This window comes from Corvus hawaiiensis, chromosome 2, assembly GCF_020740725.1.
Source record: "Corvus hawaiiensis isolate bCorHaw1 chromosome 2, bCorHaw1.pri.cur, whole genome shotgun sequence".
NCBI classification, from domain to species: domain Eukaryota; kingdom Metazoa; phylum Chordata; class Aves; order Passeriformes; family Corvidae; genus Corvus; species Corvus hawaiiensis.
In genome coordinates, this window is record NC_063214.1 from 48363681 (window position 1) to 48380535 (window position 16855).

At 37.3% G+C, this 16855-nt stretch overlaps 1 protein-coding gene across 1 annotated transcript in view; it reads right to left on the minus strand.

Annotated features, from left to right (window-relative positions):
- XPO4 (exportin 4) overlaps window positions 1-16855 on the minus strand; it is an 83448-nt gene that overhangs the window by 31219 nt on the left and 35374 nt on the right. The window contains exons 5-9 of the mRNA XM_048294828.1: window positions 13482-13598; window positions 12552-12705; window positions 3254-3366; window positions 675-832; window positions 236-410 (exon numbers count right to left, since the gene is read on the minus strand). Of these exons, the coding sequence (XP_048150785.1) occupies window positions 236-410; window positions 675-832; window positions 3254-3366; window positions 12552-12705; window positions 13482-13598 (717 nt within the window). The remainder of the gene's footprint in view (window positions 1-235; window positions 411-674; window positions 833-3253; window positions 3367-12551; window positions 12706-13481; window positions 13599-16855) is intronic.

Consider the following 16855-nt stretch of genomic DNA (forward strand, 5'->3'; position numbering starts at 1 on the left):
CTTTAAATCAAAACGAAGTCTGAAACAAAGTCTGAAAGATGCACGCAGTGTGTAATTATGTTCATTACGTTGTGTGAAATAAAAAGAAAATCCTCTCATATGTGATTTCAGAAATACCTGAAACCACTGAATTCACAACAGTTATTAACAAAATACCTAAATTCTCATGTCACTTATGCTTATCACAAATAGAAGCAAAAAAGGCTACCCATTTTTTTTGAGAGCAGTTACTTACCACTTCTTCCAAGGCAGCACTTCTTCCAAAAGAACAGGTGAGGTGTGCAAGGCAGTTAACAAATGAAGAGAAAAGTTCATTTGGAATGGCCGTTAAAATATTGCGAGGAAATACAGTTATCAGATTGCTGATAATACTGGAAATTCCCACTGCTTCAGAGTCTTCTATTTCAATTCTATAGATAGAAATAACAGGTTTTTGCCATTAAGAAAATTGCTAAAAGGGAATTGGTTTTGTTGATACACATTCAATCAATAAATCTATTTCATAATAAGCCCCACCTACTTTAAACTACTCTTTCTCAATTTAAGCAATCCAACAGTAAGCACAAATTATATCCAGAAATAAGCAAGCCATACCACTTCTCCACACAGATATGCTACAGTCCAAACTAAAGATTAAAAGATGCCATCTAAATTTAGAGAGCAGGCATACATACCCATTGATAGTATTCAGTAATCCCTCAATGAAGTGTGCCAGGTAATCAACTTGTGAACCTTCATCAGGAAAGACTGGCCCATGCAAAGACGCCAGCTGTGCCAGGCACTGTAATGAATCTTGGGCCATATCTGTATCTTCTCTGATTTTTCTATGTACCTTTCAGGAAGTGAGGTAGTTAATAATACATGAAAACAGGGTGTTCTTACAACAGTCACATGGCTCTCAATCCAAAAGAGCACACACCAAAAAAAGCTTACTATAACTTCCATTCAGTCTGAAATACAAGGGTTTCTGCAACTCCCTAAACCATGGCAAACATCGTGACTCAGCTCACACAATCTCAAGCCTTGAATTAACTCACTGAAACAAACATTTAGTTAAGGCTCATCAACATGTTGAAAATTGAACTGTCTATTGAATGTTATGTCTTAAAGAGAGAAACAGATGCCAGTCAGTCAGACATGCTGCTCCTTCTAAAAACAGCAATAATGACAGTCATCTCTATTATGCTAACTATGCCTGGGCTATACAGTCTTGCTAAAGTTAGTCAACAAGTTCAATCAAGATTATATAGATGCTTCTTTAGCAGAGGTAAACACTGAAGACATACACAAAAATGAATGCATCACTTCCTTGGCAACACCCTTATATTATACAAGGCCAACAGTAATCTTCCTCTATTTGTGCAAACTCTTATGTCATCATTTTTGTCATTGAGACTTTCTACATTTGAATCTTACTATTTCAGTAAACATATTCTCACATACTTATTTTAATCAGTCAAGTATGGATTTAAATAATTTTTTTAGGCTCATGCCTATTTATTCACAGAAGATTTATTGAATAAATAAACAAAAAAATATAAAGTAACTTTTTCACCCAGAAGCAAAATTTAGCTAAATTATTTCAGCAATATTATACCAAAAACTACATTAAAACACTAACCATTCCTCTGTGGTGTTATAGTTGCAAGTTCACCTAACTCATAACTAGTTGGATTAGCTGCACAGTTAATCCCTGAAAGATCAAACTAGCAGGAAAAACAAACCCTGCAACAGAAATACCCCTCCTAATATATGTCCCACATGAGGCTGAGATTAGAAATGAAGGCTCTCATTCTAACATAGCAGTCCTGCCTGCCAACTTTTGCAAGGTTATTAAAATTTCTCAGATCACATAAATGAATAAAAATTATTACCATTTACTTACATTACTTCAAACAGCAAACTACTGCTGCAAGCCTCAACCATTGCAAATCAGGAATCTAAAACCAGAACTGACAGCATACTGCCCTGGCTAGTGTTCATTCAAAAATAATAGAATACAGGCGAGCCTTTGTTACTCTTAAGTAAAACATAAATGTATTAAAACAAATCTGCATATTATTAAAAGTATTTTTCTTATCACAAATAAGTAATTGTAAACCAATCAAGGAAACAGATATGCAACTCTAACAACTTCATACTGTTAAACAAAGAAGGGTTAACATGTAAGCCAAAAAGTTATTTGCATGTGGAGATTCACAGCTGACAGTAGCAACTGTCTGGATAGTCTAGACAGCTGTTCAGATTGTGTGTAGCTGCTGAGAGTTCTGCCAGTGATTTTTTTTTTACCTTTTCAAAACTGCTGGATAAACTTGCAGTAAAAAATATAAAAATAAAAATTTAAATTTATCAAAAATCCTATCAAGTAAGGACATATATCCAAACACATACTGTCAAGCAGCACTGGAGAGTTACATCTACACTGTATTATAACAACTTCGTCCAAGTTTTGAGCACATTTCTCTGCTTTGCAAAAATGAAAAAAAAACTGAGAATGCTGAATTCTCAGATCCCAAGAGATGTAACCTAAGTCAAATTGCATAGCAAATGAATTTATAAGCCAATATATGTTGCTGCTGCAGTAAGTCCTGGCTGAGCAATGACTACAAACTTCTCCCAACAGCTGTAAAAATAAAACAACACGAGTTCTATCCATTTTTAATATTGTGGGGCTTTTAAGTTACAGAAATTGAATATTACGTTCGCCCAACACTACCTCTTCCACAGCCCTCCTGACTTACTCCATTTTAACTTGCATGGATTTCCTTTGTGCTGAGAAAAGTGATGCAGAATTCTGTATGCTGAAACTGGCTAGAAAACTACAACTACATGACTTATTTTCAGCTGTTCTGTTGAGCAAATGCTATAATATCAGCGAACACATACTGTTCGTTTGATCTTTTCTGAGAGCTGTTACACCTTACCTGAAAGAGTCACTACTCTTCTATTGCTCATCGTGCTTTGTTTTGCCTGACGAGTACATGCCCAGAAGTATTAAATGTATAAAAGTTTAGATAACTACAAGCCTTTTTCTGTTGCTAGTAGTCATCAATTTAAAGCAATTAATAGACAAAATACATATTCAGTACCCTACGAAAAAGACAATACTTCTGTCTGCTTCAATAAGCAAGGTGAAGTGAACAGAATCAGTCCTACCTGATGCAAAAGGAAGAGTCCGACAATACAGTTTTAGAACAGGAAGGAGCTGCTTTCCCTGTGGTCTGGACTATGAAAGTTGAAGAAAGAAACTTACTGTAAAGAAAAGCTCCATAACTCTGCTGTCCAGGAGGGTCTCGCGCCAGGATTCTGTTGGCTTTAGCATCACATTTTGTGAGGATTCAAACATAGCTATATAATGTCTGCCCAGTTATCTGGTGTCAAGGTCAACAATAACATTCCTACTTGGCTTTTAAAAAATCCTAGATACAACAGGATCCATTCAGAAAGAATGTAATGGAAACAAACTTTAAGCCTCTTCACATACACAGCATAATTCATGCATGAGGCCAAGGAATAAAAGGTATTAAGTATTGAAAAAAAGAATGCTCCAGGAATGTTAGATAACAGTTTGATCGTAATTATGAGACATACCATAGTGATACGATCACTTTGATAACCAGGGTGTCTAATGTGACACAGCGAGAAGGGAAAAAAGCAACCGCAATTAACAGGTGTTAAAATTTATGCAAAATAGAAAATAATTTTCTAAAAAATTTTCCTGGCAGCTTTTAAAAAGGCCTTACCATAGCTAAAGATAGCTCACTGAAATCTATATCTTATTTTTCTAAATAGCCAGATATGTGTCACAGAATGCAGATATGTTAGCCCTGCATTAATCTACATTTTCTAATTACACTGAGAAGAACAAAAGCACAAGTCAGCACAAGGCACTGTCATACTAAACATGTTTGTGAGAGACGCCTATGAAAAATGTGCAGGCTGTAAAGACAATTTTGCTACACTCATTTCAGCTCCCACCACGCATAACTTAATTTACAAAATTCTGCAAATGTTCTAGTACAGAAAAAACAGAGACATGAGCAAAAACATTTAAACAAACAGGTTCAATTCTTTGTCAGTCTGATCACACAACAGTTTTTATGAAAAATTTTTGGAAGTACTTCCCTTTGTGACACCACCCATTTCAAGTAATAGTTGCTAAGTTAAAGCAGTTTTACTAATGTTTTATTTGTCTTTCTTAAACCCAGATTATCCTCTTTGATCCCTTTCTAACCCAACCATCAGAGTAAGTAACAGCATGTTCAGCTGCACGTAATTTACTTACTGGTAATGAACGGCATTACCTTTTGTACTGTAAGTAACCCAGTGCGATAAAAAAAGTGTGTAAGAAACTAATTCTATGTCTAGAAGCACATAAATTTTACAATGGTATTGTTCAAAACAGTAGACCCCATAACTGTTGATGGGTTTTGTTTAAGGGAACAATATTTAAAACAAGCACGTAGTTTAGTATGAAAAATTGTGTCACAAAGCAGGATGCACAGTTTCAGTTTATTTATACTTGTCTTCTGAGTTCTGCCACAAAACAAAATTCCTAATGACACTGTGCAAAACCATATTCCAAAAAAGGGACTTCTTCCACAGTACAGTACCAAGTGGACCTTCACTGGTGGTATGTGCCCAGGACTGTTGTCAGCACCTTACGCTGCGTAAGAACAATCAGGGGTTTTCACATTAGTGCAAAATAAAGCCAGTTTCACAATTTTCAAAATTATCAATGTATGTTGAGCTATACCAGATCTGCATTATTTCAGATGGCGAAAAACTAAAAGTCACAGAATTTTCTACTTTACTTCCATCTGAAATACTGATGCAATTTAATTGATCAAATATGCTTTGGTTCTACCCACTTAAAAAAAAAAAAGTGCATGAAATTATCACACGCAAGCATCCTTTATCAGGAGTAATATTCTAAATAAAAACTAATTTTATCTGGCAAATTAAGCTATGCCTTTTTTCCTTTCCATTTAGAATGTTTTAGTCAAAATGGTATTTTAAAATTGTTTACTTACAAGAACGTCCTTTGCTGTGACTCTCCAATAAGCTATTGTCTTCCCACAATATGTCCAAGCCAATCATAAACACATTATCGGTCTCTGAAAATGAATTTACTCTTCGCTAGGTTGAGTCTACGAGGGGACCAGCTACAAAATGCTTTTCACATGGAATGAAAGAAGCGCTAGTTTGCTGTCACTATTTTAACAAGACTCGCTATTCAGCAGCCCTATCCTGTTATTTTTAGTCCTGTTTCTCATGCTAATGGTCCAATGACACATCTGACAATAGGCAATTTGTGGGTAAAATATCTGTTCACTGAACACTACAAATTTTGACTCCACCTATCATGGAGATCTGCACCCGTTTTCCATCGTGTGCTAAATGTACGCAAACATTAGCAGAAACTGGCTTTGGAGATGCTTACTGCCATGAAGTAACCCAGCTTATGTTGTGCTATGGTTTGGTCTTAGTAACAGCAGTCTAGCTATGCCAAACCTGAAAAAAATTGCACTAAATTACCTTGTACGTGGGTGTACACAGGACAAATGCACTCTTCATCACCCAAAATTAACTTACGTCTCAAAACTTACAAAGGAAAAAAAAAGTACAGAACAAGCATAACATTTTTCTTCTAAGCACTCAAGCTTATGATTTAGACTTACAACATAGATTTATGATAAGCATAGATTAATCTACTATGACATCTTGGACAGTTTGCAGGTTTTTTTGTTTCTAAAATGAAAAACAATTGTAAACCACTTCTGGTAATAATACAAATGTTTCTAACACTCCCAGGTCTACTGAGGAATGGCTAACTCTTAATACAATTCACTTTGAATGATATGGAAATCCAGGCTAACAAACAGCTACCAGAAGCATGTCAATGTTTCACCCATTTGGCAAGACTTAGGACACTGATTCCTTCAGACACTGGAATCTTCTGCATGAATCAGATTATTCAGTGATGTGAACCAAACTCTATTAAAAAGCATAAGAATATAATTAGATGCCTTCATGTATGATAAGGCTCATATGCTGGCTATTAGTGCCTAGACAGGAAGAAGAGAAGACCATAATGTTAAAGAAGACTCTATTTATGCATGTAGACATTAGCTCTATGCTTGGTTTTGTTTCATGAGCTGGAGAAATAAGAGTAGTATTTTATACATTATAAATTTTTTATTTTAAAACTGATTTAGAAAAAAAAGTTTGAGGTTTTATGTGTTTCTTGGAGGAGCATCTAAAGCAACAAAAATAAAAGACCAACAAATGCGTAGTTTCCCTCTCACTCATAGCCTCTGTCCCAGGAAGGGACTGATAGGTGAAGATGAATATCAAAATATTTCATTTCCACAAAGAAGTAAGTTTGGAACTCAAAAATCAAAGCTGAGATTTCTTCTACTAGAACCCCATCCATAAGTTTGTGCACAGAAGTTAAAAAAAAAAAAAAAATCTCAGAAATGGAAGAAAAAATCCTGAAGTGTTAAGGTCTGAATATCTTTCTTAAAAGTTATTCTAATCACTTTACTTCTGTTGTTTGAAATATTTCTGGACAACTTTGTGCCAGTCACAGACTTGCATTTTAAAAATAAAAAACTGCCTTAGAAAGTTACCTGCCCTCCAGTGATATGTTAAATACTGATTTTATCTGGATTTTTAAGACCTCCTCTGGCTTCCTAGCTAGTGAGCCAAGCACATGGGATGAGTCTAAGGAGCAACTGCCTAAAACTGCTGCAGAGGATTGCTGCCCCCTATAGAGAAATCCTTCACAGACCTTTCCATACCTCATACTCTCAGCAAATACATCCAGCAACCAGGGCAAGGAGCATATGCTTAAATGTTATTAAACACAAGTATTCTTAACAGTCACGAGAATGAAACAATACTTTGTGATGGAGACACTGGACTCAGATTGCAGGAACAGGAGTAGGAAGTGTAGGAACACCCAAGCTAATTTTAAACCCTGCCGATTCCAGAGCCATGCCAGTTCCAAGGCTCATGACCACCCATATGGATTCTGCAGCTCTTGGTACATTCTGCTGCTATGGTTATGCAGCTTATGGTATGCAAGCTGATCACTTCCAGCCTAACTTGCACTTAAAGCACCTGTGCACAAATGGCTGCCACACAGATGTGGCTTAGGAGTCACACCTTTCCACCACACACCAGCTGCCATCCAGGGTGTTGTGACCATCGCTGCAAAACTGGAAAAGTAAAACCACTGGGGCAAGAGAGCACAATATCCGCTCCCTTTCATAAAAAAGGTCATTCCTGGTCTCTTTTCCTCTTCTGATATTCATGCTTTTAAGATGTTCCTTCCTACATTGCAAACTGATTACAGAATTCATTCAGGAAAACCAAAATGATGAAAGACTAATTGTTAAAAAGTTCAACATCGATACAAATATGTTTAGTGCAATTATGACAGAATTCAGGAGATCTGCCAATCTTCTTGGGTTTGCCCAAAGTCATCTTAAAAAGTTGCTAGAAAGGATTGACAAGAAAATACATAGTGCCCTAGAAATAATTTCTAAACATCAGGGATTTCAAAGTCAGGTCAGTTTTCACCTAAAAGTGATAGGTGATAAAAGTCTGATAAGAGTAAAATGCAGCTCTCTTAAATACAGCAATTTCATTTACATTGAATGAAATGTACAGTGTACAGTTATATTGACTTTTGCTCTGTATCCCAAACAATAGACAGGATAGTGGCCCAATGCTTCATTTCTCAGATAAAAACAGACTGCTGCAGTAAATTCAGGATAATTCCAGGCTGCTAACAAACACAAAGGCCTATGGAAAGCGCCCATGCTGCTGAAGAAATCTGTGTTGTCACTCCTTTGTACAGGTAGAATAATGTCTGTAGTTGTGCAACAAATCAAACCAGGGGCCACAACCTGCTAAAAAACCCCACATTTTCAGCCAGGTGGTTCCCTGCTCAGCATCATGCTCATGGGAGATGATAAGGCAGGATGCTTTTTCAGCAGCAATGCCAACTTGAATCATTCCTCAAAACCAACCTTGAATGCTCTGTGTGGTTTTCATGCACTTCCATTATGCACAACAGATGCTACCAATCTCGGTTGGACTGAGTTCAAATCTTAAAAGTCTGCAGAACTACATGGTTCACAGAACCTTCCAGACAGGTGTCTCATTCTGGCCTGAGGTTTAAAAGACCTTTTGAAACAGAGATATGATGAGCTTTCTTCCTTTAACTGTGTGGCCAAGGAACACAAAAATGTTCAGATCAGACAAAAACTTCAGTCAGTTCATACAACTGCCGTGGCACCATCAATTTCAATGGAACAGCAATGATGTGTATTAGTAGAGTGCAAACCACGAGGTGCAAACCACATAACCTGCATTTTAAATCCCCTATTCTACATTCACTTGAAAATTTGCCAGCTTGCCTCCAAGCAAGTACAGGCACTAAAGAACTAAGGCTCAAGTATCTCTTTATTCATATACTGTAATCCATACATTGAAGAATAAGGGATAAGTACTTCTATGACAGCTTCTAATGACAGATAATAGACATCTTTCTGTAGATGGGAGACAGCTGGACACAATTCTAATGTTCTGTTAAAGAACTTTTATGTTTGAGGACATTCAGTCAAAGTCCACTAGAATATGGCTACCAGGAACAGAAAAATCCCAAAGTCAAGACGACGAGAGAAATATCTCTGGAAGTAAAATGATAAAAATTATAATTCTATCCTGACTTCACAGGATGTGTATGTCCATGCCAATGTGCATTAAAGCCCAACAACATTCAGCTTCTTAACTGGACACTTTGGGTACTCACAATGTACTAAAAGTCAGATGCTTGAAGGACCTTTTGTAAAAGAGAGGGCTGTACTTTTTAGTATTGATCAACTGTACTTCCTTAATTAGTCGAAACATTCATTTAAGAAAAGATGCAGTTAAAACTAGTTCCATCAGAGTAAATAACATTTAACAATACTGTAACAGCACTGAAAAAAGAAACTGTACAGAAGCCAACATGCCACAAGATACTATCTCTGAAGCATCCACAAACACCGGGTAAACTAATATCTCAAGGTGGCAGATAAAAATAACAATAGATGATCGTTGGAAAATGAAATGGGAGAAACTGCACATTACTGAAGGGAGGTTTCCTAGGTCACTGTGCCATGTCCGTCCTACTGCAGGCACTACATCCCAACATAATTTAAAAATACTGAGCTCCAATTTGAAATTAGGTAGGTGACAGAGCTTCTTCTTTTGTTGCTCCTATGAGGTGGGTATTCCAGAATGCATCTTTCATGGTAGCAATAGACAATGCAGACTTACTGCAACTTTTCTTGCAATTGGTGGCAACACTGTCCAAGGCTGCATTTAACAACGCAACACTTATCAAGTTTTCCTATAACAGCACAGAACTCTTGAGAAGTGGTATGTTTTGATCCAATTCTAACAGCTTGGGGATTTGAAGGTGCCACTTTGCAGTAGTCACAATGTGCCACTTCGCAATAGTCATCATACGGTTAATGCACTTTTATGTTACTTCTCCTTTTTGGAGATACAAGAATCTTGCTAAAGATTACATAAATATGCTGCAGATTACTGTGATGCTGCAGGAAATACTGAGAATCAATACTATCTTGCCAGGGGAAATACCAACTGAAGGGAAAAAGTTGTATCTGAGAATACAATGGATCATTTTACTCCATGCTTCAAGTATTAAATTTATGCCCATTGCTTCAGCATATGTACTGTCAAGATTTAGAAAGAGGACACCAAAAGGACTTTAACCAATCAATCAACACAGCAATTCTTACATTCTTACATAATGTGCTATCTATTTAGAAACTACAGCCAAGCTAAGTTTCACTGCCCATGAGCTAACAATCAACAGTTAAACAGGTCATCTTAAGGAAAAGATTTATGCCACAATACAATCAACATGGCACTGTAAACCCCAATAGTTACTGAATATTTGGCAGCTAAGGCCAGCTTTTCTCAAGGATGACTGAAGATGGTCCAACTTCTGTGAAAACAGGTTGATACATAAAGAAAGAAGACGCAAGCTGGTGCTGTAATTCTTACAGCAAAATGAAACATCCAATGGTAGAAAACAAAAAGACAGTATCAGGTGGATCAGAAATTACAAAAATATTTGAAATGGATCCATCAAGAGCACTTAGGTCCGTCCAGCTTCCAGAAATGGCCAGAACCTGCTTAAGAGCTGTAGTATCTAAAGGCCAAATAGCAGAAAACGATTAACCTTAAGCAGTAGTATGGCTTGCTTTGCTATTTCTAGTAACATTTATTTACTAGCACCTAAATCACTTCATATTATATAGACATATAAAGGAAAGCTGGAATTCCAAGACTCCATAGGTTGCATGTATCTATCAATCTATCCATATAGCTCCACCAGTGCAAAGACTAGGACAAAGAGCTCATGAAGAATTACAGCCTTCACTTTCAAACTATTCTAAGATCCCAGACACACCTACAGGTTAGAAGTGATTAAGAGCAGCACTGCAGAGAAGCACTCAAGGGTGATGGTTGATGAAAGACTCAACATGAGCCAACAATGTGCACTTACAGCCCAGAAGGACAACTGCCTCCTGGGCTGAACCAAAAGGTTGAAGGAGGTGATTTCTCCCTGTGCTCGGCTCTTGTGAGACCCCACCTGGAGTACTGACTACAGTTCTGGTGTCCCCAACATAAGAAGGACACAGAACTGTTGGAGTAAGTCCGAGGAGGCCATGCAGCTGGTAAGAGGACTGAAGCACCTCCCCTATGAAGACAGGTTGAGAAAGTTGGGACTGTTGAGCCCGCAGAAGAGAAGGTTGTGTGGAGACCTCACAGCAACCTTCCAGTGTCTGAAGGGGGCCTACAGGGAAGCTGGAGAGGGATTCTTTGTCAGGAACTGCAGTGATAGGACAAGGAGTAATGGGCACAAACTGAGAGGAAATTCAGGTTAGATAGTAGGAAGAAGTTCCTTATTGTGAGGATGGTGAGGCATGGGAACAGGTTGCCCAGTTAAGCTGTGGATGCCCCAACCCTGGAAGTGTTCAAGGCCAGGTTGGATGGGGCTCTGAGCAGCCTGGTGAAGGTGTCCCTGCCCATGGCAGGGGGGTTGGAAATGGATGATCTTTAAGGTCCCTTCCAAGCCCTTAACATTCTTTGATTTTGTATTTAGGACTACATCAGAAGTTTGTGCAGAGGCAGACTAAAATTCAGATGGAACCACCACTGCACAATACAAGAGCGTTTTCTTTCTATTTCAAATCCCAAATCCACTTCCAAAGTGCAGTAATTTGACTACAGTCTCCATCTTATAGGCACATGGGCTAAATTCCTCTCTGAACCCCTGCCAAACCACTTCAGGGACGATAGAAGTGGGATATTTACTTTTAATTCACAGAACCTTTCTTAAAGCCAATATAACTGGCATTCTGCTTTACAGATGTGAACCAAGGAATATCCAGTTTCAAATAAATTTACTTTTGCTGCCTGCTGCATAATGAACAGACTAAAAGAAAACAAAAATACACAGATATCACCTTCTGACTGTCACACCAGGAAAGCAAAAAAAAAATCCTTCACAGTGGATTTGAGAGCAACATCAAGATTCCTGCAGTATGTATAACTTGGTAGCAATTTCAAAAGTTTTAGGAAAAAAGTTTATAAACCAGTTTAAAAATTTGGCTCTTGGGAAGTTTGCTGAGCTTCTTAAAGGCAGTCTGGCTATTAAAACAGATACTATAATGATTTACCAGTCATGCTGTCTAAAACCTCTATTAAATACAGAGTATTATTGAGTATTTCTACAATATTTGTCTAGCCTGAACATTTTTATATCTTTTTTTCTTCTCTCTTTCACTAAGACCCTTTCTCTTTCTGATTCCCATTTCCTTCTCTACTTTCCACTCCACCTTTCTCTGGACTAATGATCAGCATATATCTCAAAAATATCAAAACAGAAGCAATGGCACCTGTGTAAAATGAAGTTGACATTTCTTTTCTCTGCTACCAAATACTTTTTTCAGACTGAAGAGACTCTATTCTGTGTTCTAGTATATACCATGTTGTTTTGAGGGGAGTTGGTTGAACATGCATATTCCTACATGATGGGGCATTTTGTCTGTCCCTACCTCTTCTCTGAGGGAGAGAAGTAGGACAGATCAGGCCTCTGCATAAAAATTTATCAGGGCTTAGACTCTTCCTCATATGGTTCTACACTGAAGTAGCAAATTACATGTTTCCTGTTCCCTGCACCAACCAGACAGACCATCAACCTGTAAAACGGGGGTGCTCTGTTTTCTCTTTTATGTAAAATACTTTTAAACTTTAATGAAGAACAGCAGCTTCCATATGTAAGCATCTCTTAGTAAGCATGGTGGAGACAAAAAGCACTAATGGAAGGAAACATAAATCAAGGACTAAACTTAAAAGTTTATACGTTTTATGGTTTACTCTCCTTACAAAGACTTTACTCATCACCCAAGAAGTTACGCAAGTCAAGGGAAAAAAAGGGCCTGACATGAAAAGGATATAATTTGGAGGAAGGAAGTTCCAGCTTAAGACCTGATTGGCTAGTGCAAGATAACGCTGAAACACTGAAGACATCTGAGCATTGAGGTTTTCACGTCTGCTGAATTCCTGAAGTACCTCTACTGTGAGCATGAAGATCTGCCGCAGATCGTCCTCCTACAGTCAGGACGAACACAATACATTCAGTATCTCAGACATTTAGAAACGTTGATCAACAAGAAATACTTTTCCAAAGAGAAAAAAAATTTCCAGCTTCACCGTATTTTTCATTAAAATACAGAAAATACTCCGAAATTGTGAGAACCCCCCTTTTGTCAAAATTAATTGACTACGTTTGCAAAGACTATGAAAAAATCCTCCCATAAATACTAGTCGTTAAAAGATAAAAAACCAATATGTTTTTAATAAGTGGTGGAGAAAAGAGTTGGTCTTTGGCATGAAAAAAAGTTGGTAATTTGTTCCACAACAGTCAGTTTAAAGCAATGCCTTCACAAAAACATTTCTGACTGGCCAAACAATACATCTGAGACAACCAGACTACACCATCTGCAATAATATTTTTAAATACATACATAGCTCTCCTTGGCTTTAAACCAAAGCTATATTTAAGACTATCATTGTTCCACAGAGTATTCGTTTTGTTTGCAATTGGTAGCCAAGGAATTAAAGAGTCCAACAGCATAAAGATCTGTAGCTCTACATTCATAAAATGAGCACAAAGGGGTTGCACCTTTTTGATATAAGTTTTTAAAAAATACATTATCAATTTTCCTGAAGTAGCCAGTATCTGCATTATTTTCAGTATCTGGCCTTTTAAATGATTTTAGGCAAACAGTGTACCTGACTGCACCTGCAACAACAAAGTATTTCAGCTTCTCAATGTTTAAATTCTAGAAAGAGAGGTAGCATATATCAATACAGAACTAGTTTACCTGAAATATACGTTTACAGTTACCATGGAACTCCATGCTTAGTCCAATGTTGCTGGTTTTACTTGAACTTGAGAACTCGCTCAACAACGCCGTTAGAATGGAACAGGCCAAAGTTTGCTATAAAAAAAATAAGGGGGAATAATATAACTAAAAGGTGTCCAATAATGCAATAGCACCTACAGTGTCCTTCATTTTTCTATTAGCATTTTAATACAACTTCAGTTCCATCTAACACAAACTAGAACAAGGCAAACTTTCAGGAAAATAGATTACTGGATGAACCATTTCTGGAATCATCAGGGCTCCATCCTTAAAAAAGAAATTCGAGTATTTGAGCAATATAGAAGCTGGTACCTGTGTGATCATCACTACAAATAGAAACCAACTTACTGCAAACCATTTCCCAGCCTTTCCATTTACCTTCTCTCCCTGTGCACAGGCCTTTACAGTTATTAGTTTCAGGGAAGATTCATTTTCCACTTATTTCTATTTATCTAACAGTTCAGGTCGCGCTGGAGTTTTTTTTGGCCCTTCTTTGCATTTGCTACACTTACCATGTTGGTATTTGATCATGATTAACTTTATAGCAACAAAAGTGATACAAGTTTGTCAAAAACAACACCTGCAATAACACTCTCCACTACATCTTTTCCCTCTCTCCCCATCAAAAAAATTAGAAGAGGAATCCACAGAAAGCTCAAATGCTTGAAAGGTCTTGGATATCTCCCTCCAAAGCACCACATCCACAAGCCTCAGAAATAACCCTTAAAACTACTCTATTAAAATTATGTCTCTGAAGAGATATAAAAATTGGTGAGAAAAAGGCATATGTTAATTTTAGAGACACAGATTCATGAAGACTGAAGGTTTAAGTATCTTTTTCATTCTCAAAATTGAAGATAAAGTAAATGAAATGCTTATCTAAAATACAACTTAAAAGCCAACTTTGTTGTTTCTTGAAATAAAAAAAAAAGCTTTTTTTCCTGATGCCAAAGTCCAGAAACCATCATCACCAGTTTTAATATCTTTTAACTGATCCCTGCACACAAAGAGGAGTAAGTATTGCACAGTGGAGATGCAAGTAGTACTTCAGACTTGTGCTGTACACTACTGTAACAAGCAGAATAGAAAGTGTATATTGCTGAAATGAAAAGACTTTTTGTTAAAGAGATGTTCTTTACAAAAAACTCCAAAATTACTGGCTATCCTCCCAGACTTTTTGGAGCCAAGGTGCCAGGCATGGACAGAGGGATAGGAATTGTTAAAGGGTCATGCATGCCAGCAAGTGTCCAGGGGTTAAACAGAAATATGCACACTACCTCTGAACACCCGAAAGATTAAAGTGGAGATGATACTATTTATGCAAGCTCATACAACAGCTGAGACCAGTGCCATCCACCCACCAACTGCAACATCTTTGTTCAGAAATGCCTCTGAAGTCAGTACCTTGACCCCCCCAGACAACTAGTTATCTTAGTCAGTGTACACTAAATTAACATTCTTACTCACTAAATAAGTTCCAGACAGATCAAACATAGTGGCTTTGTGATAATACACAGGTTTTCTCTTCCACTATGCAGTAAAGCTGTGTAAGTACAGCAGACCAGCATATTGCTGATCAGTTGCTAAGTAAAAGCTTTCCCATTTTAAAGAAATTATTTGTTTCAAGTGCACTATTTCTCATTTACAATCAGCTCTGTCAAACAACATATATGACTAAAGAAGCATTTAGACAGTGAAAACCAACATCACAATTTAAACTACTCCAGTAAAAGTGCAACTTTGTCACTTCTATACTAGAAGTATTTCTATATTAGCTCAAACATCTCAGTATTTTATTTCCAAATTTTATTTATTTTTTATTTAATTTAGTTCCAAAATTTTATTTATTTCTGTGCAAGGTATTTTTTTAGTTAGAGGAAATACAGATTTGATCTAATACCAAAAAAAATCAGTATAGGCTAGTATTGAGTTTTAAATCCAACATTAAAAATTCCATATGAAAAGAATTAACCTGGATTTTTAAAAAAGAAGACAAAAAAAACCCAACTAAAAAAACTCCTCAGGTCTGACTTCAGGACAATGCTTCAGATAAGACTACATGTTTTAAAGAAATAAGGCAGAGTTTTCTCACGTGACTCTCTAAATAGTTTAAAACACAAGTTTTTATTTGATGCTTAAATTAGTGACTCACTCACATTTTTCAGCTCAAAGCAACCACAATGTAAGGACATCACTAGCTGCAATTACAAATCTGTACACTTTGATGCTCTGTAACATACCCTGATTACCAAGTGCTATCAGTGGCTCCAACAGTACAACCAACCAGGCTAAAACTAAACTGCTTCTGCTTTATCATATTAAGATCTTGCCACCAAGACACCATCCAGACCACCACAGAACAAGCAGGGCAGCAATGCAGACTACCCATCATTTGCAGTTCATCGCCAATTATTGGAAAATAAATCACCAAGTTCAAATAGGCAAGAACAATAGGAAAAAAAGTTTGTTTCCACTGTGATTACAAATACTTAATATTAGCTGCAATAGCTCCTTCCTTTTTCTCCAATTTGTTTATAGGTATATAGTAATTTATCCTTTCTCTTTGGAGAGTAATGTGTTACTGCATGGTAAAAGTGTGTTACAGATTTTCTGTGTGCTTTTCTCCTGATTTCAAGGAAAAATTAAAAGGAAGGTTAAATTTTATGACTGATAGTAAAGACATCTTTTTTAAAGTGTAAAGAGCAATGGGTACAGGTAGGCTGACTAAATCTGCTAAGAGTCCAATAAAGCAGCTTGAGCAGTGACCTATACCCCTGATTACAGTGAGAACTAGTTCAGATAGTTTTGGGACATCAGCATCTGCTTTGAGCATGACAAGAGAAAAATGATGTTACTAGATTTATACACCTTATTCCGTCCAGCACACTAGCTCACAGCAAATGCCAGGGCACACTGCATCCCTCTGGTTTACTCCCTCCTACTGAATTCCCAGCATCCCATCAACTTCCTTAACTTGGTATTTCAATACCTGGGGTGCCTGCCCCATTCCCTCACCATGCCAAGGGCCTCATGTGCAATATTTGCACATCCATACACTTCTGTCGCCATCTGCACTTGCGCTTACCCCTTGCATCCATAAGGAATTGTAAGCACTCCCATATATTCCAGGTCATCAGGGGAGGAGAAGACCAAAGAGAAGATACTGGCCAGTAATTTAAAATTTACTGCAACAACAGGCTGACGTGAGATGGCTTGAGACTGGTTTCCTAGAAGGCAGGTGCCAGCCTCCATGAGTTCAGCTCTCAGACAAGAGCAGAGGAACAGATCAAGACTCTAACCTGTCCTTGCAAGGTCAAGTATTTGCACAGAGC